Here is a 23,539-nt window from a genome sequence, read left to right on the forward strand (position 1 = left end):
ATATATGCAGGCCCCTGTGGGAACACCCCACTTTGCAGGGGGAGGAAAGACAACAGAGAGAAACGCCACCACGACTGAGTCTTGAAGTGTGATCTCGAACTTTCCAGGTGACCAGGATGTAGGACAGCACTCAAAGCAGATGAAACCATCTGGATAAAGATCATGAGTTGTGACAGTATGGGTAAAGTCAGTTCACATAGATCAGTGTGGTTAGATGAATGGGGTCAAGAGATGGTACGAGGAGACATCAGAAAAGTTGCGCACATGCTCAACCTCAGGACCTCACATGCTGCATAAGGAAAGTAGACTCTACCACAAGGGGTGAGCAGCCATTGAAAGATTTTAATGAGAACAATAACAAGAAGCTGTAATGTAGCTGATAAATTGGAATCAGGGAGAGGTTAGAGTCAAGAAGATTGGCCAGGAGACTATTGGGACGATCAAGGGAGTTTCCTCCCTGAGCACCTGAACCAACGCAGTGGCAAGAAATAGTGTCACCATTCTGACCATTCTGGTTTCTTTAACAATAGTATTTTTTGGTTAATATTTTGATGTGCAGAGGGACTAGAGAGCAATCTGATCTGGTGGAGGTGGAAAACAATTGAGGTAAATAGAATCTTAAAGAATGATAGCCAAGAAACTCAAGGGAAAAACTTCATGAAAGGAAATGTGATTATAGTGTGTTATTCAACTCTGCAGTGAATAATATTTACATAGTCACAATCTTGTTGATCCCAGTTGTTGGTGTTCAGCTTTTAGAACCAACCCATAAACAAAGCTGGGAAGATGGAATTGAAGTATCAGAAAAGCTATAAATACTATTAACCTAGACAACATAAAGTAGTAATGGTGATTGTTGGGAGTGGACGGGAGTTAATCAAGGGTGGGGATGAAAATTGATCAGTTAAGAGGTAGCAGGTAAAGCACATCATTTGGTGATAGAGAGGATACTCTTAGAAGAAACAAATTTTTAAAAATTGAAAGTGATTGCCTGTAAGCCACAGGTTGAGTTGTAAAGAGGGAAAGGGAATGGAACTGTTGATTTTCACTATAAACTCTTTTGTACTATTTATTTTTACCAGGTGCATGAGTCCTCTAGTTAAAGTGTTTTAAAAAAAATTTTAAATGAATCTATCCAGATGATATTTCTTGTTTTGATGAAGACATCAAACACAAACATCTGAAAAACAAAGTAAATAACATGAATTAGGTATAGCCTCCCCAAGGTAATTCCCTGGGGTATTGGGTCACTTTCCTATTAAGAATAAGTATACTCATCTCAGTTATCACAAGTTCAAGACAAGTAAGTTTAAAGGCCATCTCATCTTATGATTAAAGGGCACAGAAATCAAGCAGCAAACATGAAATGTGATTTGCATATTAAATAAATGCCTTTTAAATTTTTTGCCATTGGCCTAGAGTAAAAAAAAATACTTGTTTGTGATTCAGTATCCACACACTCATGTAACTGACATAGAACTTAGCTCTTGCTGTGTGTGATGTACTCTGAAAATTTATGTTTCATTCTATTTTTTTTTTAATGTTGGTCACTTCAAATGATTTTAAAAACCTACTACTATATGATGACCTAGAGTATGAAAAACATGCTAATCAGTCCTGTTTTTTCTCAGACCAGAAAATGTGCTTATGAAATTTGGAGCTTATTTCTCAGAGGGGCTGAATTTTCCTAGGGGAACTTTTTGTTACTGAAATATTAAAAAAAATGTGTGTATATAAAGTTGGTTTCTATCATTGTTAGTTATCATGGCTGCCTTGCTTTCGTTTCTCGTCTCCTACCTTAAAATTTTCATTTTTTTCTTTTTCATCACTGGGGCACATCTATTGGGAATAACTAGATTCATTTCTGGAGTATTTTGAGATGTATACCAGACATGCATGTAAGTTATGCACTTACACATCTTGGTTTTTATACACATGTCCATTTGTCTGTATAGACAAATTGCAACCAACTATCTGCTACTAGGAAACCATTAAAACTTAGCTTTCCCTCAAATCTTGGAATCTTGTGATATTTTCAAATCTAGGAAATTCCATGTTTAAAATTATGGAACTATAAGCACTACTTGTCACATCTACCCATTTCAGCAAAAATTATGATTATGCTGAAAACAAAATTAATATGAAGCCTAGTGCCCTAATAGAACTTTACTGAGTTAATTTAACTTGTTTGGATTTTTTTATCTTGCTAAGAACTACAAGAAGCTATTGAGGAGGTGCTGCCAAGCCTGAAAAAAGATAACGTGTCCATCTACTATGTGAGCAGAACTTCTAACACAGATGGGGTCAACTCTTTACTAGACAAAGTGGATGAAGTGTCAACAGAAGCTATTCCAGAGTCGTGGAGGTCCGAAGTCACTTTTTCCGCTCCTGCCTTATACATTTATACTTCTGGAACTACAGGTAAAAATAAAGAAAGGATCCTCAAAGAAATGGACTTATTCTGAAGGAGTTAAATGTTGAGTTAGGTTTTTAAATGTTCTTTCCCTTTGGCAAAACTTATCAGATAACTAATACTTTAGAGGATTTAGCTCTTGGCCTGTGAGAACAGATCTTATTTCATAGCACATGATCCCATTTGGGTTTCTCCAACCTACACATACTTTCCCATAATTGGTATGTGAAATGGATAAAGCAGTTAACCAAGAAATACAAAAACAGTTATGATAATAGATGAAATTTGGCACTGAATAGGTTTTCAGTTTTTAAATGATTGTTGGATTTTGACTATCTTTATACCCCAAGTCTATATGTAATGTATAACCAATTAAAAAAAATGTATAACCAATTATAAATGGGACACCAAAGAATATGACAGGACAATAATGGAAGCTATGTTTACATAAATATTTTTATCACCATCTTCCCATGCAACACTGACTTGGAGCTGTTTGGTACATCTTACAAGATGGCTTTAGCCCGGGGCCTAAATAAAATACTGTATTACTAAATCCAGGATACCTTCAACTCTAAGCTGTAGTCTTAGGAGCCACTAAGGAAGAACACTGCCAACTAAGAGTGTTATTGGAACTGCTATATGGAACAGGCAATATTTAAGATAGAATGTACCAGCCACTCTCCTATCAGCTTTATAGTCTGTGTTCATAAAATTCTCCCACCATCCCTAAGACGGGTGCCATTCTTATTCACATTTTACAGATCCAGAAACTGATGTTTACAGAGGTAAAGAATTTCTCAAGGTAACTTGTCAGGATCCTCCTTGGTAGGCTGACTGCACAGCTCATACATTTGGCCTCTCTGCCACAATACCTCCCAATTCTTCTATTTGACGGACATGAGGCATCTGCCTAACCCAAGGCCAGAGAAAATATTATCAAAATGTAATAATATGAGTCCTTAGGGATATATTTAAAAGGGCAGGAAGCCAGCACCAACATGCTGATCATTCTTATTAATAATGGAAAATTAAATATGTGTATCTTTTCTCTTGATTCAAATTTTAATTTGAAAATTTGATAATAAATAAGCCTAAAGGTTCCTTTGAGTCTTTTATCTCTACATCAGCCTCTAGGCCCTCCCTCCTTTCCCTGGACAGACCCTCAGCACCCATCTATTGGCCCAGTTTCTGGACCTGAGCTGAACCTCAATATTGACTTCCTTTCTTACACTTACTTTAATTAAGTATTTTCTTTAAGTGAATGAGGAAGGGAGACTGAGAATGACATATTAAAACCAATGCCCTTGGGATCCCTGGGTGGCGCAGCGGTTTAGCGCCTGCCTTTGGCCCAGGGCGCGATCCTGGAGACCCCGGATCGAATCCCACGTCAGGCTCCCGGTGCATGGAGCCTGCTTCTCCCTCTGCCTGTGTCTCTGCCTCTCTCTCTCTCTGTGTGACTATCATAAATAAATAAATAAATAAAAATTAAAACCAATGCCCAAAGCATAATGTCTATCTATCCTCTATCAGTCAAAAGTTATAAATTGCCATGCCAACAGAATAATGGAATGACATAGTTAACCGAATGCTTCTCCTACATACAGACACTACCTGGATATATGGGACTTTTATCTTCATTTCTTAATAGAATGGTAAAATGGGGAAATGATTGAGAAAAGTTACAGCTTAGTTACAGGGAGTTCTAGTCTTAATGCTGCGCAAGTATAGAACTTTACATTGTAGGTTTTGGCAGTCAAATATAAAACCCACTTGAGGGATCCCTGGGTGGTGCAGTGGTTTGGCGCCTGCTTTTGGCCCAGGGCGCGATCCTAGAGACCTGGGATCGAATCCCACATCGGGTTCCTGGTGCATGGAGCCTGCTTCTCCCTCTGCCTGTGTCTCTGCCTCTCTCTCTCTCTCTCTCTCTCTCTCTCTGACTATCATAAATAAATAAAAATTGAGAAAAAAATAGAAAATAAAACCCACTTGAGGGAGAAAAAAAAGAACACTCCTTAATTTAATCCCACATTCAGAATCTATATTTAATTGAAAGATAATTGGGTTGATATTTATTTGATTTTTTTCCTTATCTCTGAATAAGATTATTTGCCAAGTTACTCTTGTAAAAGTTAATTAAAAGAACATGGGGTGCCTGGGTGGCTCAATCAGTTAAGCATCTGACTTGGTTTCAGCTCAGGTCATGACTCAGGGTCATGAGATTGAGTTTTGCGTTGGGCTTGCTCAGCATGGAGTCTGCTTGAGATTCTCCCTCTCCCTTTGCTGCTCCCACTTGTGCTTGCTCTCTCTCTCTCTCTCTGAAATAAATAAATAAATCTTAAAAAAAAATTAAAAAGGTAGGAACACCTGGGTGGCTCAGTGGTTGAGCGTCTGCCTTTCACTCAGGTCATGATCCCCGGGTCGTGGGATCGAGTCCTGAATCACACTCCCCACAGAGAAACTGCTTCTCCCTTTGCCTATGTCTCTGCCTCTCTCTATGTATCTCTCATAAATAAAAAAATAAAATCTAAAAAGATAAATAAATTTTTAAAAAAGAAGAACCATTTAAGCAATTGGAAAGCAAAATGTTTTCCCTGTTCCTCAGACCATTGACACAAAATCATATAATAGTTACCAAATATTCCTATTTCCTCATTAATACAAAATCTTAGGAAATTTCTGAAAGTAACTCAAAGCAGCAAAGTGTATGTATTTCTTTTTTAAAGATACATTTTAGAACTTTTACAATCCAGACAATTCTTTTCTATGGTAAATACAATTGATTATTGGTGCTTTCCTCTATTTCTTAATATTATTGTAGAATGGGGCATTAGTACTAATATAACGCCACTGGCTGACTGTCGACGAAAATGAATTTTGAATTGTGTTTACAGTTATGGTAGTTTGTTGACCATACTGCCCTGCCTTACAATGAGTTGCTGTTTCTTAGGCAAATCCCTAGCTAAGGTGCCATCAAGTATGGAAGGATCTGAGTCTACAGAGAACTGCCTTCTTTATAAAGTCCATTTACCCCCTCAGGTCTTAACTTCTAGGCCTGTGCCCCTTAGTAATGGCTTCATGCCCTCCCATGACTTCCTGAACTCCCATGGAAAACAATATAAATATATCCTTTTTAATAGAGTCTTACAAGAAAGCTATGAAAATTATACTTAAGAAATTGCAATATACTGGGTCTCCTTGGTGGCTCAATTAAGTGTCTGCCTTCAGCTCAGGTCATGATTCTAGGGTCCTGGGATCGAGCTCCTTATCAGGATCCCTGCTCCAAGGGGAGCCTGCTTCTCCCTCTCCCTCTGCTGTTCCCCCTGCTTGTATGCTCTCTCTCTCTCTGTCAAATAAATAAATAAATAAAATCTTTTTTAAAAAAAGAAATTAAAATATACTAAAACTACACTGAGATACCATTTTTCACCTTTCAGATTGGCAAAAACCCCAACATTTGAGAGCATACCTCTCCAAGGCTATGAGGAACAGATCCACTCAGATATTGCTGGTGGGAGAGTGGATGGGGACAGCCCATATAACTGGCAATGTGGCAGGGCCAAAATTACAAAGACATGTATCTTTTGACCCTGCAATTTCACTTCAGTAAATTTATCCTACAAATACAGCATCATTCATAGTGTAAACTACTATGTGGACCAGGTTGCAATAGCAAAATAGGCAAATAAATTATAATACACACATACAAAGGACTTGATGCAACTGAGAGAGAATAAATAAATGAATAAATAAGGGACTTTTCTTTGTATAAATTTGGACAGCTCTCCACCATACATCGTTAAGTAGAGAGAGAGAAGTGCAGAAAAAAATCAGCATTTTTTTAAGGAAGGGGAGGACAAGAACAAATAAGCAACTCTTCATATTTTCTTGTATTTATGTAAAGAAACTCTAGAAGAGGAGCTAAGAAATTCATAAAAGTGGTTATGAAGGATAGTAATGGGAATGGAAAAATCTAATCTCTCTGAATCTCAGCCTTTTCATCTGTGGATTAGAGAATATAGTTTTACTTATCCTATTAATTATGGGTGCTAAATGAAATTTTGAAAATACTGTGCTAGGCAGTAGGCACAGAGCAAAAATTTGACAGACATTCATTCATGCCTTTCTCTTCAAATTCCTGTTGTAGTAACGATCTAATTCAAGGGTCAGCAAGCTACAGTCTGTGGGCCAAAGACAGCCCCCTCGCCTGTTTTTGTAAATAAAGCTCTATCAGAACACAGCTACATTCATTCCTTTATATGGCTGGCTGCTATCAGCTACAATAGCAGAGCTGAGTATTTCTAACAGAGACTATATGACCCTGCAAAGCCTAAAACATTGGCTCTCTGCTCTTTTACAAAAAAAAAATTTTGCTGACTCTTGGTGTAACTGATCATGGCCCTCCCCTATCCAATTCCCTAGCCATTGGATGATGGATCTTCCTAAGCCAGATCTCTCTCCCAGACCGTATGTATGAATGGCCAATGTTGGCTCACTTGTGCCTTCTCTTGTATCTTTGCAAAGGACTCCCAAAAGCCGCAATGATTAATCACCAACGCCTGTGGTACGGAACTGGCTTTGCCTATGTAAGCGGGATCAAGGAAGATGATGTCATCTATACCACTCTACCCTTGTACCATAGTGCTGCGCTTATAGTAGGCCTCCATGGATGTATCGTGGCTGGTGAGTTTTTATTGTCAACAAGGCACTGGAGTCCAGTACACATTCATATGCGCTCCACAGGGAAAGTAATACAAAATTTGGCTACTTTCCTGTCTTCCAGGAACAGCGTTTAATTCTATGTTAATAACAAGGCTTTTTGACTCACACATCACCAGCAAGTATCTAGAATAATCTATATTTTCTCATGCCTACTTATCTGATAATATAATGCTACAGTTGTTCAAGATATCAAGAAGGAAACATCTTTAAAATATTTTAGGTGTTCATCCAGGTTAAGACACTTGATTCTTAAGTCTCATAAACAATTCCCCTCTGTTATTTCCAACTTTAGAAATCTGCTGTGGATCTCCATCAGCATCTGACTTAAACTTCTCCCTTAGTTGTCCCCATCCTACTCTGCTCTTCCCTGCTCCCACAGCTCCTCAGTGCCGGTCAGAATAACTGGCTTTCCATCTCTTTTCCTTCCTTCCAGAATTTTACCATTCAGATTAGAGTTGCCATCTTTCCTCCTTTCAGTCGGCTTTATGCCTCTTATATACATTAAGGCTTAGCCCAATGTCCACCCCCCAGAAAGGCATCTCTAACTCTCCAAACTAAAAAACAAAAATACGTGATTTTTTTCTTCCACATGGCATTTCATTTTAACGAATCATATATGTACATATAATAACACATATGCATATATATATATCTATATATATGCATGTGTGATTGCCCAAGGCTCTGTGTCTTTCCTTCACCAACTTATTGATCAGCTATAAAATACTTACCCCAGCATCAGTACCAGCCACCACATCAGCCAGGAATAACTGACTGGGCCTGATCATCCAGCTGGAATCTTCAAGGACAGGAGCATTCTGAGGCTCCCAAAGGGAAAACCCCATTCCTCACACATTTGTTTAAGTACCATAAATACATTCTAAAGAAGAAAAAGTAGTGTTTAAAAAACTTTTTCCTCTTTTAGAACATCAGACTTTTGTATCTTTAGGAGAAAGCTAAACTTACAGTGTGAAAAAACACAAGTTTTTCATTTCACTTTACTACATTCCATGCCTATAATTACATTGGGTCTGATATGTATTATTCTTACCCATTATATTCATTTCCTACTGTTACTGTAACAAATTGCCACAAACTCAGTGGCTTACAACACAGATTTTTTTTTTTTCTGTTTTGAAGGTCAGAAGTCTTAAAATCAAGGTGTTAGCACGGCTGCATCTCTTCTGGAAGCTCTAGGAAAAAATCCGTTTTCTTACTTATTCTAGCTTCTAAAGGCTGCCTGCATCCTTTGTCTTGTGGCTGCTTCTTCCACCTTCAAACATATCATTCCAACCTTTGGTTTCTTTCATTCCATCTCCTTCTGCCCTTGACCTGCTTGCCTTCCTGTTACAAGGACATTTATGATTTCACTGGTCCCGCCTAGGTAATCCAGGTTGATCTTCCCATCTCAAAATCCTGAACTTAATCACATCTATACAGTCCCTTTTGCCATGTAAGGTAGATATTCACAGGTTCTATGGATTAGAACAGGTACTTCTTTGGGAGCCATTATGTCTACCTCACCCATCAAAGAATAATTTTCCTACTTGCTCAAGACCCTGGTTCTCCATTGCCTGCATAGTTAAGTCTGACTCTTCTACCTGGCCCTTCCAAGTTCTCCATGATGGTACCCCTAGCTGCTTCTCCAGGTTCCTCTCCCATGACTCACTCACTCTCCTTCACTTTAGTCACAAGCCAACTAAGTCTTGGCTATCTTCCCGCACCTTCAGGACTGCCCTATCTTTATGTTCACACTGTTTCCTCTGCTTGGAATTCTCTCATCTTTCTTCATATTCATTGCTCAAGACATAATTCAAATCCTACCTCTTCCAAAAAATGCCTTTCTCAGCTCTTAACCAAGCAGAATTAATACACACACATCCACACACACACACACTCATTCACATTCCCTTAGGGATTCATTTGAACTCTATATTTATTATACACTGACTTTTATTAGACGTCTGCGTATGTCTCTCCCCCACTAGATTGAAAGCCTCTGTAGGATAAAACCATGTCTCATTGATTTTTGTATTGAATATAATCAATACTCAAAACTTGTTTGTGACTATAATTCATATTTAAGTTTCTACCTTTCAAAAATGACAAATATAACCAGAGAGGTTTTTAGTAGCATTTCTTTATTAACACTTTATATACACTTCTCTGTAGGTGCTACTCTTGTTTTACGGGACAAATTTTCAGCCAGCCAATTTTGGGATGACTGCAGAAAATATAACATCACTGTTATTCAGTATATTGGTGAACTTCTTCGGTATTTGTGCAATTCACCCCAGGTAACACTCCCCATATTTCATTCTTTTTGAGATAGGTAATATGGGAATTCAGGTTACTTTGGGTCATGCAAGGCTTCAGCTGATACTTGCATATCTCTCAGTTTTCAGTTTAGACTACAATTGCATGTCATAATAAAGTGTTTGACATCACACCCATCATGTAGAGATTTATTAGGTGGCAGTTGCTATTAGTATTGTTATTCCTCACCTCTTTACCTGTCTTCACATCTCACCCTCTACCTAGCAGATCCTTTACTTCCTTTGCTACCTGTTTCAAGTCTACTCACTGTCAGAGCCCATTTCAAATGATGCTTCATATGTTAAGCCTATTTGGGTCACTATAACAAAAGTCATTACTCCCTTCCCTTACATCATTTGATTTCTACCCACTGTGGCTTTGTCACATTGCAGGTATTTGTCTTAATACCATCCATCCTCCCTAGGACATAAAGTCTTTGATGGCAGGGACTTGTATCCTTACTTTGTCTTATACCACAGGCAGACAGGAAACTTCTACTTAATGTTGCTTGAATAAATCCCTGTGTGGTTTTGATATCATCTAAGTCTGTCAACAAGGTTGGAGCAGTTGCCTCAAGGTTACTCCAGAGGCCTTGGATCCACCATTTTGCAGATATCCAGATATCTTGATGGGGTTTTTTGAAAGAACTTCTCCTGCCAATTCCTCAACTCATATCAGGGGCCCGGCAGCCTGCCTGGGGACCAAATCAAGGTTTCTCAGCACAGCACTGCTGACATTTTGGGCATAACCATTCTGTGCTGTATAAAGTTATTCGGTGCAGGGTAGGATATTTAGTGTCATCTTTGACCTCTATGCAGGACATGCCAGTAATACCCTCTCCCTCCCCCCAGGTTATGATAATCAAAATGTCTTCAGACATTGCCAGATACTCCCTAGCAAGCAAAAATCAACCCCAGTTGAGAATCATTAGACTAGATAATGCAGTAAACTCACCAGATCCTGCTTCCTTTAGTCCTTTCAGTCCTCATAAAACAAACTCAGATGATGACTAAACTGATAAATTACCATCTATAAGTACCTGTTATGTTCACTTTATATAACATCTGCTGTGACATAGGAAGAGTAGAGAATGCTCTTGCCCCAGTTCTTCCCCTCCTCACTTCAGTCATTCTCTGCCCACATGTCAGCTCATCATAGAGGCCCCTCCTACTAATTAACAAATATGTCACTTCACCCCTTACCATCCATCTCGTGTGTGACTGCTTTTCACAGACAGTACTGTCTCTCCTGGCATAGTACAGGTTTATATGACTATTGTCTACCTCCCTCAATTAAATGAAAGTTCCATGCACCAGGGGCTTTGTTTGCTGTCAGATCTCCAGCATTGAGATCTGTATCTGGCATATTCTAGGCATCAACAAGCTTTGTTGAATGTACCTCTAAATTCTGAAAGATATATGATCAACTTAAGAGAAGTAATATGTTTCCCTGAAATGTTTAGGCTTAGCACATATTATTCTGGTTTGGGCAGCAGATTCAATAGTTTCATAAGAGTCATAATTAGCTGTGAGCTGGATTAGGACCTATCCCACAGCAATTTCTGTCGAAGCCAGTATTGAATTTTTTTCACATTAGTATCCCATCTGGCCCTCAAGACTTCATGCCTCTCTATTAAAACCCAGAAATACATATGGGGCCCTTCTGTTTAACTTTTATTCTCTGCCTTAAAGGCCCCCTTTGTCAGTTAGAAGTCTCCTGGGGGAGGGTGTGTTGACTTGAGAAAAATAAACTTGTTTATGTAGTTCTTTCAGGCTTACATGCTCACACATATAAAGACTTCCACCTTTCTCTTTCCTCATAATGTTGTCTCAGATGCTGAAAAATAAAATTAGATTGGGGTTTTATATCTTCAAAATATATTATGAAAAAAATATATTATGATTTGTTGTATAATTCATGGATGATCTCAGATCTAGAGAATATGGAGTTTCTGTTTGCTCTTGCTTCTCCCCCACCCTGAGTTCTGGTTTGTCTTAAAAATACTTATAAGAATTGTAAGGAATAATCAAAGTTATCTCAAAAAAAAAAACCTTTAGTTAAAGACTTTTTTTAAATGATTTAAGCTTATATATAGCAAATCCTTAAGACAAAAAACTGTTAGTATTGGGGTGCCTGGGTGGCTCAGTTGGTTGAGCATCTGTCTTTGCAAGCTCAAGTCATGATCCCAGAGTCCTGAGGTGGAGACTCAAGGCAGGCTCCCTGCTCAGTGGCAGTCTTCTTCTCCCTGTCTCTCTGCCTACTGCTTCCCCTGCTTGTGCATTATTGTGCTCTCGCTCTTGTGCTCTCTCTCTCTCTTTCTCTCTCTCTCTCTCTCTTTTTGTGTCAAATGTCAAATAAATAAAATCTAAAACAAATTAGTACTAATAAATGAATTCAGCAAGATAGCAGGATACAGAGTCAACACACAATAATCTGTTGTATTTCTATACACAAATAATGAACAATCTGAGAAGATAACTAAAAAAACAATAACATCAAAAAGAATAAAATACTTAGGTACTTAGGCATTAACTTAACCAGGGAGGTGAAAGACATGTATAATGAAAACTAGAAAACATTGGGTGAAAGAAATTAAAGAATATATAAATAAATGAAAATATACCTCATGTTTACAGATTGGAAGATTTAATATTGTTAAAATGTTGCTGCTACCCAAAGAGACCTATAAATTCAATGCAATCCCTATCAAAATCCCAATGTCACTTTTCGTGGAAACACACACACCAAAAAAAAAAAAAAACCTCTCCTAAAATTCATATAGAGTCTCAAGGGACCCAAATAGCCAAAGCAATCTTGAAAAAGAAAAACAAAACTGGGAGATTTATACTTTCTAATTTCAAAACTTACTGCAAAACTATAGTAATCAAGACAATATGATACTAACATAAAGACAGAATACAGACTAGTGGAATAGAATAGAGAGCCCAGAAATAAACCCTCATATATACAGTCAAATTTTTTTTGACAAGGATGCCAGGACCATTCAGTGGGGAAAGAATGGTCTTTTCAAAAAATGATCCTGGGAAAACTAAATATCCACATGCAAAAGATTAAAGTTGGATGTTTATCTAAAATGCTTGGGCAGCCCCGGTGGTGCAGCAGTTTGGGGTGTGATCCTGGAGACCCGGGATTGAGTCCCATGTCAGGCTTCCTGTAGGGAGCCTGCTTCTCCCTCTGCCTGTGTCTCTGCCTCTCTCTGTGTGTGTCTCTATGAATAAATAAACAAAATCTTTAAAAAATAAAAAAATAAATATTAAGTAAAATAAAATGCTTAAACAAAAATTATCTCAAAAATGGAAAAAAGACCTAGGGGTGCCTGGGTGGCTCATCAGTTAAGCATCTGGCATCCTATTTCAGCTCAGGTCATGATCTCAGGGTTGTAAGATGGAGCCCCATGTAGTGCTCTATGCTGGGCATAGAGCCTACTTAAGATTCTCTCTCTCCCTCTGCACTGGGAGGGTAGCAGAGTTGTCAACTAGTGGTTTTACAGTGCTATTGCAGAAAGTTCTTTATCCGTCTTACCTGTCTTCCATTGTTATATTTGGGCCTTAGCATCCAGAGTACCTGTTTACAATGAAAGGCCAGTCTGGTTCATTTCCCACAGTGTATAGTTGTCATCTCCCATTTTGTTTGTGTAGTTGCCTAAAAAGCAATGCCATTTAGGGAAAAAAAAAAATTTATTGGAACAAGATACTGCTAAAGCTCAGTGTTTCTCTAGCCCAATTAGGGACTAAGCCATAGAATGAGTCTAAATGAAGCTTTGTGGTGCTTTCTAGGCATGTGACCAGGGTGGGAGGAGGAGAAGGAGAAGGAAAAGGGAACCAGAAAAGAGTTCCAGGAGCCACACAAAGAAGTCATGATATTTGGAAGGGGAAATAAGATAGACTAGAATCCTGGGACTGCTGAATAGCTTACTTCCGTATTGTTACCTCCTAGTATCATCTGCCTTCTCCCCAAAATCAGATAAGCTCCGTGGTCCTCTCCCAGCCTAAAATTTCTGCCTCTGCATCACCTCCATTCTGATGGAAAATACAATGGAGGGGTATTTAGCAGCAGAGTGGAGAGTGACCTGTTTGACCTCTCAGGGGTAAGCCAGGGGCAAGGAAAAAAAGAGAAAGAAAGCAGAAAAACAAAAAGAGGGAAAGAGAAGAATCAGAGAGGGTTCACTACAAAAGGTGAGCTTCAAAGGGTGCAGAAAAGCTTACCAGCCATGCAGTGAAAGAAGGTCTTCTGGAACAGTGCATGCAGAGTAGAATGAAGGACCTGGCATAGGGCAAGCTTCAAGCATATAGCTGGAGGCAAGACTGGGTGGTTGGCTCAGGTGACAAGGGTTTTGCTATGCTGAGACTCATGTGAACATGACAAAGCACCACTAAAAGGCCTTCCTTAGAAGAGTGATGGGGAGATGGTGGTTTTAGACAGTCCCTTTGGCTTCAGTGGGAAGATGCACTGAAGGGAGAAAGGACTCTGTAAAGCAGAGAAATCCTCTTCTTTCCATTCCTGTTATTGGGTGCTTTCTTTTCTCCTAGGGGAGCCAGGCAGACGTGTAGCATATTAGTTGTTAAGATCAGAAACTCAGGAATTTTTTCTAAGGTGGTGAATGCCTTCTGCTTTTCACCTCCTGAAAAATCTCCCAAAGACAAGAACAAGAAAAAGACATACAAGCTGCATCTCTTAGAAATTAAGAGACATTGCCACAGGAAACTACATAATACACAGCTGAAAGACAAAGGTCATTGACGCCGTGGACTGAGAGGGGTGAAACCTAAGAGGCTAGTACCAACAAGAAGGAAGCAGACTGACTTCCTGAAAACTGAGAAATCAGAGGCAGCAAATACGAATAGAGCTTGATTCTCTGGAGAAGACCTAGAAGAGCTTTGAATTCAAGGACCCCACCAGTGGAGGAGGAAGATAGAGGTGAAGCACTGAAAATAGAGATTGAGTAAATACCTACTTATTAACCAGAGAGGCTACCAGTGCCCTTCCCTTGCACAGCTTCTAGAACTCCAGCAGCCAACTTATGCTTGTAGGCAAGAGAATATGGAAGTCTAATTCTCAGTAGAACTGCCCTGTCATAGGACAGTGCAGCCCACTTGACAATACCACTCCCTCTGCTCACAAAGCTATACAAACATCTTTAGTTGCCTTACTTCTGAATATGAACAGACCTCAAGGATCAGCAGACACCTGAGGAAAGCCTCCAGTGTGAAATATCATCAAAAGAAAAGAAGAGACAGCATCAATTCAAAGAGCAGGAGAAAACTTTCAAAAACTTATAATCAATATCCTCAGAGCTGTTAGAGAAGAATAGTATGCTGTTAAATAAAAACTAATAAAATCTCCTAAAAATGAAAATATGATGTAACTTGTTTAATTCATATAAAGTTTGGAAGAGGGACGCCTAGGTGGCTCAGTGGTTAAACATCTGCCTTGGGCTCAGGGCGTGATCCTGGAGTCCCGGGTTGGAGTCCCACATTGGGCTCTCTGCCTGGAGCCTGCTTCTCCCTCTGCCTATGTCTCTCCCTCTTTCTCTGTGTCTCTCATGAATAAATAAATAAAATATTTTTAAAAATAAAAAATAATAAATTTTTAAATAAAAAAATAATTAAGTTTGGAAGATAAACTTGAGAAATCTTAGAGAAAATTGGAGGAAAGATAAAATGATGGATGTGAGGGGAGACAAGATAAAAAAATTAAAAGATTGATCCAAGAAGTCCAACAACCAATTAATAGAAAATCAGGAAAATAAAACAGAAAAAATGGAGAGGAGGATATTATCAAAGAAGCAATACAAGAAAACTTCATGAATGGATGAAGAATATTATATATATATGTGTGTGTGTGTATATATATGATGTATATATATATGAATATATATGTATGTATATATATATGAATATTACTCCACCATAAAAAAAGAATGAGATCTTGTCATTTGCAATGACAAAGATGGAGCCAGAGGGTATTATGCTAAGTGAAACAGTCAGAGAAAGACAAATACCATATGATCTCACTCATGTGAAATCTAAAATGCAAAATAAACAAACAAGCAAAAAACAGAATCATAAATACAGAGACCAAAGTGGTGTGGTTGCCAGAAAGAAGGGGGTGAGGGGATGAGTGAAATAGGTGAAGGGGATTAAAAGATTCAAACTTCCAAGTATAAAAAATTCATAGGAGTAAAAAGTTCCACAGAAGGAATATAGTCAATGATATAAGTACTAACATTGTGTGCTGACACTAATCATAATGAGCACTAAGTAATGTATAGATTGTCAAATCACTTTGTTGTATACCTGAAACTAATATAACATTATATGTCAACTACACTTTAATAGAAAAAATAGACAAAACTTTAAAAATAATATTTTTAGGGGCATTTGGGTGGCTCAATCAGTTAAGCATCTGACTCATGATCCTTCAGCTAAGGTCTTGATCTCAGGGTCATGAGTTCAAGCCCTATTTTGGGCTCCATGCTGGGTGTGAAGCCTACTTTAAAAAAGAAAAAGAAAAAATAATAATAACATTTTTTAAGTGAAATGAAAACAATAATAACCAACCTATCTGTTTAACAAAAACGCTGAAGAGAAATAGCTTTTTAAAATTAAAAAATAAAAATAAAAAGGAAAGAAAACTTCCCAGAACTGAAGGACAGATTAAAAGAGCCAAGTGAGTATCCAATAAAATGAGTAGAATCTAGAATTTTAAAACTACACCAGAATGAAACATAAGACTACCCAAAAAAGAGAGAGAGAGACATTGAGAGAAGAAATAATCTATAAGAATAACATTTGACTTGGCAAATAGCAACACTACAAGCTGGAAGACAAAAGATCAGTGCTTTCAAAATTCTCAGAAAAAAAAATATATTGCCTATCTAGAATTCTATATCTGATCAAATTATCAATCAAGTGTACAGTATGAATATTTTCAGACATTCAAATTCTCAAAATAATATACACCCTCCTTTAGGAAGCCACTAGAAAAAGTGTTTCATGCAAAGAGGAGAGTGAGAAGAGAGAGCTGAGGATCCAGGATCCAGGAAAGAGAGGCTAAGGAAGCCCTAGGCCTGGAAAGCAACCAGTCCAGACTGGAGCAGAGGGCTGAAAGGAAGCATAAGAGAACAAAGAAATGAGACCATCTGGTGGATTTCACCGTGAAGAACATAGTTTTTCGAGACTGTTGGATGGAAGAAACACCCGTGAATAGAAACTAAGAAAATGAAGCAAATGAGCAAGTGGCAGTGAATTCCAGGAAAAATTAATTGACTCAAGAATATGGTCAGAGTAAAAAAATATATATATATATGGTCAGAGTATATTCCTTGGCTCATCAGTAGTGTATGATGAGCAAAATAATGTGAGCACTGAATATTGAGTTAACCAAAAACTGTGATATTCGAAAAACTGAAGCAAATGATAGAGAGCTTCAACTTCCTCTAGCACAATAGAAAATCAACAAATAGGGGCACCTGGGTGACTCAGTGGTTGAGGGTCTGCCTTTGGCTCAGGTCATGATCCTGGGATCCTGGGATCAAGGTCCACATCAGGCCTCCCCACAGGGAGCCTGCTTCTCCCTCTGCCTGTCTCTGCCTGTCTCTCTGCATCTCTCATAAATAAATAAAATCTTTAAAAGAAAAAAAAAAGAAAAGAAAAGAAAGAATGTCTAAAATTGATGAATCAAAAGATAGTAGTATAAGCATATAATTTAGAAGCTGGAGAGAAGAGGAAGGTGCTACAAGAGTGGACAGTGTCTGGCTCCAGGTGGTAGAGGAAAGGCAGAGGATGGAGCAGGCAAGTGGGCTGACAGCACCTGCCATTTAAAAGCCTTTCGATGCTTTGAATGTTAAACTGTGAATGTGCCACTCTTTTTTTTTTTTTAACTAAAGAAAAGAGCTCTCTCTGCAATCACATAAATTTGGATTTGATTCTTAGAGCAACTACATTGCTACTTGTGTGATCTCCAGCACATTATTTGAGACTCTGTTTCTTCAATTGAAGCAAAAAAAAATTTTAAGTAGGCTCCATACCCAGCATGGAGCCCAATGCAGGGCTTAAAGTTACAACCCTGAGATCCAGACCTGAGCTGAGGTCAAGAGTCAGACGCTTAACCAACTGAGCCACCCAGTTGTCCCTGAGGCAAATACTTACATGACCTATCACCTTTTGGCAGGATTTTATAGAAACTCGAGTAAGACGACAAAGGTCAAATGCCTGACATGGAGCAGTAAGACCCTCAAAAAAAGTTTTCTTCTTAGTCTGTTTACCTGCTTCCCATTCCTCGCTGGACACCCTGCCCTCTCACCCTGTAGTTATTAAATCCTAGTACAGATTCAAGTCCTCCAGCTTTTTTACATGTGGCCTCTCCCCTCTTTATGTGGAATCAAAGGTTCGGCCTTGGTTAAAGAAAAATAAGTGCGTGATCATTGACCTAAAAGATAGTTCTTTTGAGGAGTGAACTTTGTAATGAGGAAATACGGTTTCTCATATGGGAAGGAAACTTCAAGTCACACCAAATACTCTCAGCCAATGGTGAGCAAAACTTGGGTGAGAACCAGACATCTCAGAAGGTTCTGGGGTCTCCCAGTGTGTGTGCACAAGCACTTGCAGTTTACAGCTTTAATCCCTTCTGCTGGTGTAATAGGATCCCTCAGTCTACAATGAAATGATGAAAACCGAGCTAATGGTATTATGACACAGCCCGGCTAGCTCCCACCCACAGGTGCCAGCTGCACCTGTGAAGCTGGCCTGCTTCTCAGCCGCCCCAGGCACCTGCAGCCTCCCGTGCCCTAGCCTCTGCCCTTGGGCTGCTGTCCTGGCTGTTAACTGCCCAACAGAGAACTTGAGGACTTCCCAGTAGAGGTCACTCCTTTTACTGCAGCCATTGCACTGTAGGCAAGCACAGGCGCAGGCACTGCAGATGATACAGAGATATATTTGGTCTCAAGGAATTTACAATCTAATGGGGGAGATAGATGTCCACCACCCATTAGAAAAGAAAATAATCTAAGAAGCTGATTACAGACAGCATATGGGCTTCGTAAGGTCTTAGGTGTACACACTGGAGTGCTACTTTGGAGCTTCTCACATGGGCCTAAGAGCAGGTAAGCCCCAGGTCAGGAGGTTATTTTTAAGCCAAAGTCAGTATTCTTTAAATATTTATGATGTTTTGTTCCTGGAGGTTGCAGTGAGGGTCAGCAGTGTGGGGCCGGGAACAGGGTCTCTGAAAAGCTGACACTTACTAAACACAGTGCCATATAGATGGGTGACCCTGCAATTCAATGTCCAAATGGGGACATTTGAGAGTGAAAGGACTATAATTAATAAACACTTCAGGACAACATGAATTAACCAGGACTGGCCCTGGCAAACCAGACATATGGCCTCCCCACTTACGGGTACCTCGTAATCATTAATAGAATACAGATAGTCTCCAACTTATGCTGGTTAGACCTATGATTTTTTTTACTTTACAATGGTGTGAAAGTGACACACACTCAGTAGAAGCCATATGCTGAGTTTTGAATTTTGATCTTTTTGTCCAGCAATATAGAGTACAATCCTCTCTCATGATGCTGGGTAGCTGCAGTGAGCCACAGCTCCCAGTCAGCCACACGATCACGAGGGTAAACAGCCAATACCCTGAAACCATTCTGCTTCTCGCTTTCAGTACAGTATTCAATCAATTACATGAGGTATTCAATACTGTATCATAAAATAGGCCTTGTGCCAGATGATTTTGCCCAGCCATAGACTTATGTATGTGTTCTGAATACATTTAAGGTATGCTAGGTTAAGCTATAATGTTCAGTAGGTTAGGTGAATTGAAAGCATTTTTGACTGATGACCTTTTTCATTTATGGTGGGTGTATTGGAATGTAATACCATGAGAAATAGAGAAAGATGTATCGATTCAGTGATCTATGGACCTAGGGAGCTGATTAAGAGAATAGGTTCCCACTCAGTCAGAACGTCTAGGTTCATGAAGTTTTAAAGGCTTCTCAGGGACCTCTCCTGAACACCCTGATTAAGAATACTTGCATGAGACTCCTGGGCTCTACACATTTCCTTCTCAGAAAGGCCACACAAGGGGCCCAGTTTTTACGAGTGACCAGTATCTGTCCATCTTATTGGTTAGGACTCCTGAAGAAGCTTCACCACCTTAGTTTCAACCAAGGAGCTACTCAAAAATGAAATGCATATGCACTGCTCCCCTGACCCGTTGCCTCCTCTGGCAGGGAACTCAGTTCAAGCTTTGTTTTGGTTTGGTTTTGAACTGTCATATCAAAGGCTTTCCCCTTACCAAAGAACCACCAGTCTCCCTATTACAACAGCTCTTTTCAAAGAGGAACTCTTACTCTAAAATAACTTCATAGTGATTTCACAGAATAGGAAATAATGTAAAAAATGCTCTTCAGAACATTTGTCCTTATAAGCAAATTGCTGTTCAATCAAAGAAATTCACACTTGATATGAGAGTCCTAGTTACCAAGCACCTCTACCTGTTCCATTCTGTTTCCTGCTAAAGATCATAGAATTACAAGAGTTTCAAGTTAAAATTATACTTGGGGTACCTGGGTGGCTCGGTTCATTAAGGGTCTGCCTTCGGCTTAGGTCATGATCCCAGGGTCCTGGGATCAAGCCCCACATGGGGCTCTCTGCTCAGCAGGGAGCCTGTTTCTCCCTCTCCCTGCCACTCCCCCTGCTTGTGCTCTCTCTATCAAATAAATGAAATCTTTAAAAAATAAAATATAATTATACTTATTTACCTTTCTCTCCCACTAGACTGTAATCTCCTAGAGGACATAAATTGCCTTATTAATATAAAATATCATTTAAATTACCATAGATTTGGACATATTTGCGGGGGCCTCATAAGTGATTGTGGTTAAATGGAGAGCAGCCTGGTCCTAATTCCACCTCTGTTGGTGACACAAGCTCTCCTTCCAGTTCTTACACTCAAAACAATTTTTCCTTGGCGATTTTTATTTATAGCAAAGCATATTCCTCCCAGGCCACCTGAGGCAGCTGGGAGCCAGCTTCCTCTCTCTCTTCCCTTTCCCAATCCCACTGGGACAGTTTCATTGCCATGGTTCAGCATTACCTGGTTCTGTGACCTCAGGGTCTTATCTGCTAAATGAGGGCGTGATCAAGAGTCTTCTCCTCCAATCCCCTGAGGCCCTAACAGTAATGACTCTGTAGAAAATCATCCTCTTTCTCCCTGTGTTGTTGTTCCTTGTTTTCTGCTTCTTTGTCAAGTGACTATTGCTGCTTCAGAGTGTCAATCTTTGATAGAGATCTTTCCCATATGGTCCCTCCTTTCTGGCAATTCATTGAGATTCGCCAGTCCCATCAAGAAAGCAATCAGTACATTATTCTAGCTTCAGACTGAATATAGATTAAATGCTGGCATCACTTAGTTCTATAAAATTATCTCACCCTGCCTTTTAAAATTCAAAACAGGAAAAGCCAAGCCTTTTGGTTATTAAATCAGAGTCCTAACTGCTAGCCCAAGCTAGGTCAGCTGGTGGGGAGGAGGCATTATGTGCGTGAGTAACAGAAAAGGTGAACTCATAAGCAACATAAGTATATGGAAATGTAAAGGCAATTACTAGTATATAAGTACAGTCTCCAGAGTGGTTTTAATTTGGTCTCTCCTCCGACCACAGAAACCCAATGATCGTGTCCATAAAGTGAGATTGGCAATAGGAAATGGCTTGCGAGAGGATGTGTGGAGGGAATTCATCAGGAGATTTGGAGACATTTGTATTTATGAATTATACGCTGCCACAGAAGGCAATATTGCCTTTTTGAATTATACAAGAAAAATTGGGGCCGTTGGGAGAATAAACTACCTACAGAAGGTAAGTCCGAAAGACGAAGCATATGTAGCCAGTTTTCAGAATATGGAGACTTCTTAAAAGCTGTGTCATGATGATGTTATTAGAATTTCATGCTGCATCAGAGCCATGGCCAATCCGTGTAACCATGAGAGAGGTCTGCTCATTCTCTATGACATGAGCACAAAATGACAGGGCCCTTTAACTTAAAATCTTAATTTCTCTTAATAACAACCTATTATGCCTTTGCTGTCTGCAACCTATGTGAGGTCTCCTGATGCCATTTCTACAGACAACAGAACACCAGAAGGCTACTAGTTCCGTAAGTTCACCACACACTGTGAAATGTGGTATTTCTCTTTCATCGTTCTGTGTGTCACAATCACCTGGGGAACTTTTTATGTAGAGGAGAGCAGGGTGCCATCCCCTTGAGCTTTGGATCCAGTTGTTCTGAGGCAGGGCACAGGTATCAGTGCTTTTCAAACGCTGTGGCCCCATTATTAGGAACCACAGTTTAAACCTTCAAGAGAACTAGAAGACTATGTTGTGCTATGTTTTAAGACCTCACAAATGTTTGTGTTTGCCTGAGAACTCCACTAGAAAGATATTTCCCAATTTTAAGCCAGCTCATGTAGCAGTCTCTTTTCCCTTTCAGGCATTTATTGCCTGGAGTCTCCGTATAATCTCTTTGCCTTTTTTGTGTGTTTGAGCAGTCAGTCTCCTGGGTGATTTTCAAAATTCCAGGAACATTCGGTAAAGGCTGAGCCTCCCCTGGCTTGAGCAATCATTGCTGTCATTATGCCACTGGCAGCCCTTCCTGCCTGACCATGAACAGATACACCAAAGGTCCCAGGCAACTTGTGTCCCCAGTACACTGATGGGCTGAGTACAAAATATAGTTATCTGTGTGCAGAAGAATTCTGCCTTGAGACATCAAATTTTGGCACCTTGTATACTAATTGAGTGACCTTGAGCAAGTCACTTATTGTTCCTTAGGCCTCCATTTCATTGTTTGTAAAACAGAGAGAAAAAGAGAAAATGTAGAGCCTAGTGCCTGACACAAACTGTACAATAAGGGAGAAGGATTATTGAAAGAACCCAGTTAGGGGCACCTGGATGACTCAATGGTTGAGCATTTGCCTTTGGCTCAGGTCATGATCCCAGGGTCCTGGGATCGAGTCCCGCATTGTGCTCTCCACAGGGAGCCTGTTTCTCCCTCTGCCTATGTCTCTGCCTCTCTCTCTGTGTCTGCCATGAGTAAATAAATAAAATCAGAAAGAAAGAAAGAAAGAGAAAGAAAGAAAGAAAGAAAGAAAGAAAGAAAGAAAGAAAGAAAGAAAGAAAGAAGAAAGAAAGAAAGAAAGAAATTAAATAACAGGAAAAAAATCCTTAAAGGATATAGCCCAATGCCTGTCCTATAATATCCATGAATAATTATTAGCTATAGTGATTATTATCATCCCATTTGTTACATTCTGGCCTTATCTCAAGGCATTCTGAAACCCAAGGAACCACTCTGACAGTGACAGCTAAACATCAGCTACACAGGTCCTGCCACTGTCCTCCACACCTGTACCATCCAGTGTACTAGCCACTAGCTACATGTGGCCATATATATTTACATTATGTAAATGAAATTCTTAATTCGGTTCTTCTTTCATGCTAGCCATATTTCAAATGCTCAGTAGCTGCGTGTGTTTAGTGACTACCATGTTGGGCAGTATAGATGTAGAACGTTTCCGTTATCACAAAAAAATTGTACTGGGCAGCGCTTGCTACAGGCCGAGAATCTATTGCTTACTCCCCACTGGAACCATGGCTGATAAGGTCAGTCTTTAGATAGTTTCAGTTCAACTTGCACCAGCTCAAACTGTGGGGACCCAGGTCTAATGCAGTTCAGGACAAGAAAGGGTAGAAAGCTGAGTTGATTGAGACACAGTACAAGATAATCTATGTTATTACTATTGACCCTCAAAAAGACAAGTCACAAGGAAACTTCTGTTTTACACTAAATCTGACAACCTTAGAAGTTGGTGCTATATGTTACTAGTTCTTTGCTTCTCATCCATTCATTGCCATGTCTTATTGTCAGTTTTTCTGCTTTAAACAAGAAAATATTTTTTAACTAAAAAAAAAAAAAAAAAAAAAAAAAGGCAGGGGAAGAAGATGCCCCTGCAGCTGATGTGGAAAGAAGCGTTAGTTATTACCTCCAAATTTTTTTACCTTGC

The 23,539-nt window shown here is 39.3% G+C and overlaps 1 protein-coding gene and 1 long non-coding RNA gene across 3 annotated transcripts in view; one reads left to right on the forward strand and one right to left on the reverse strand.

Moving 5' to 3' along the window:
- The window catches only part of SLC27A2 (solute carrier family 27 member 2), a 40,663-nt gene that overhangs the window by 7,647 nt on the left and 9,477 nt on the right, over positions 1–23,539 (forward strand). Inside the window, exons 2-5 of the mRNA XM_072808465.1 lie at positions 2,212–2,421; positions 6,938–7,096; positions 9,308–9,432; positions 21,141–21,335. Coding sequence (XP_072664566.1) covers positions 2,212–2,421; positions 6,938–7,096; positions 9,308–9,432; positions 21,141–21,335 — 689 coding nt within the window. The remainder of the gene's footprint in view (positions 1–2,211; positions 2,422–6,937; positions 7,097–9,307; positions 9,433–21,140; positions 21,336–23,539) is intronic.
- On the reverse strand, positions 1,063–14,123 carry LOC140622749 (uncharacterized). 2 transcript variants are annotated; one of them, XR_012022436.1, is made up of 3 exons: positions 13,678–14,123; positions 12,995–13,114; positions 1,063–1,180 (listed from the first exon to the last, which is right to left on the reverse strand). It is a non-coding gene; the product is annotated as an uncharacterized lncRNA (long non-coding RNA). The 2 variants fall into 2 exon arrangements; XR_012022437.1 differs by lacking the exon at positions 1,063–1,180 and adding an exon at positions 10,791–11,287.

This window comes from Canis lupus, chromosome 32 (assembly GCF_048164855.1).
Source record: "Canis lupus baileyi chromosome 32, mCanLup2.hap1, whole genome shotgun sequence".
Lineage (NCBI taxonomy): Eukaryota > Metazoa > Chordata > Mammalia > Carnivora > Canidae > Canis > Canis lupus.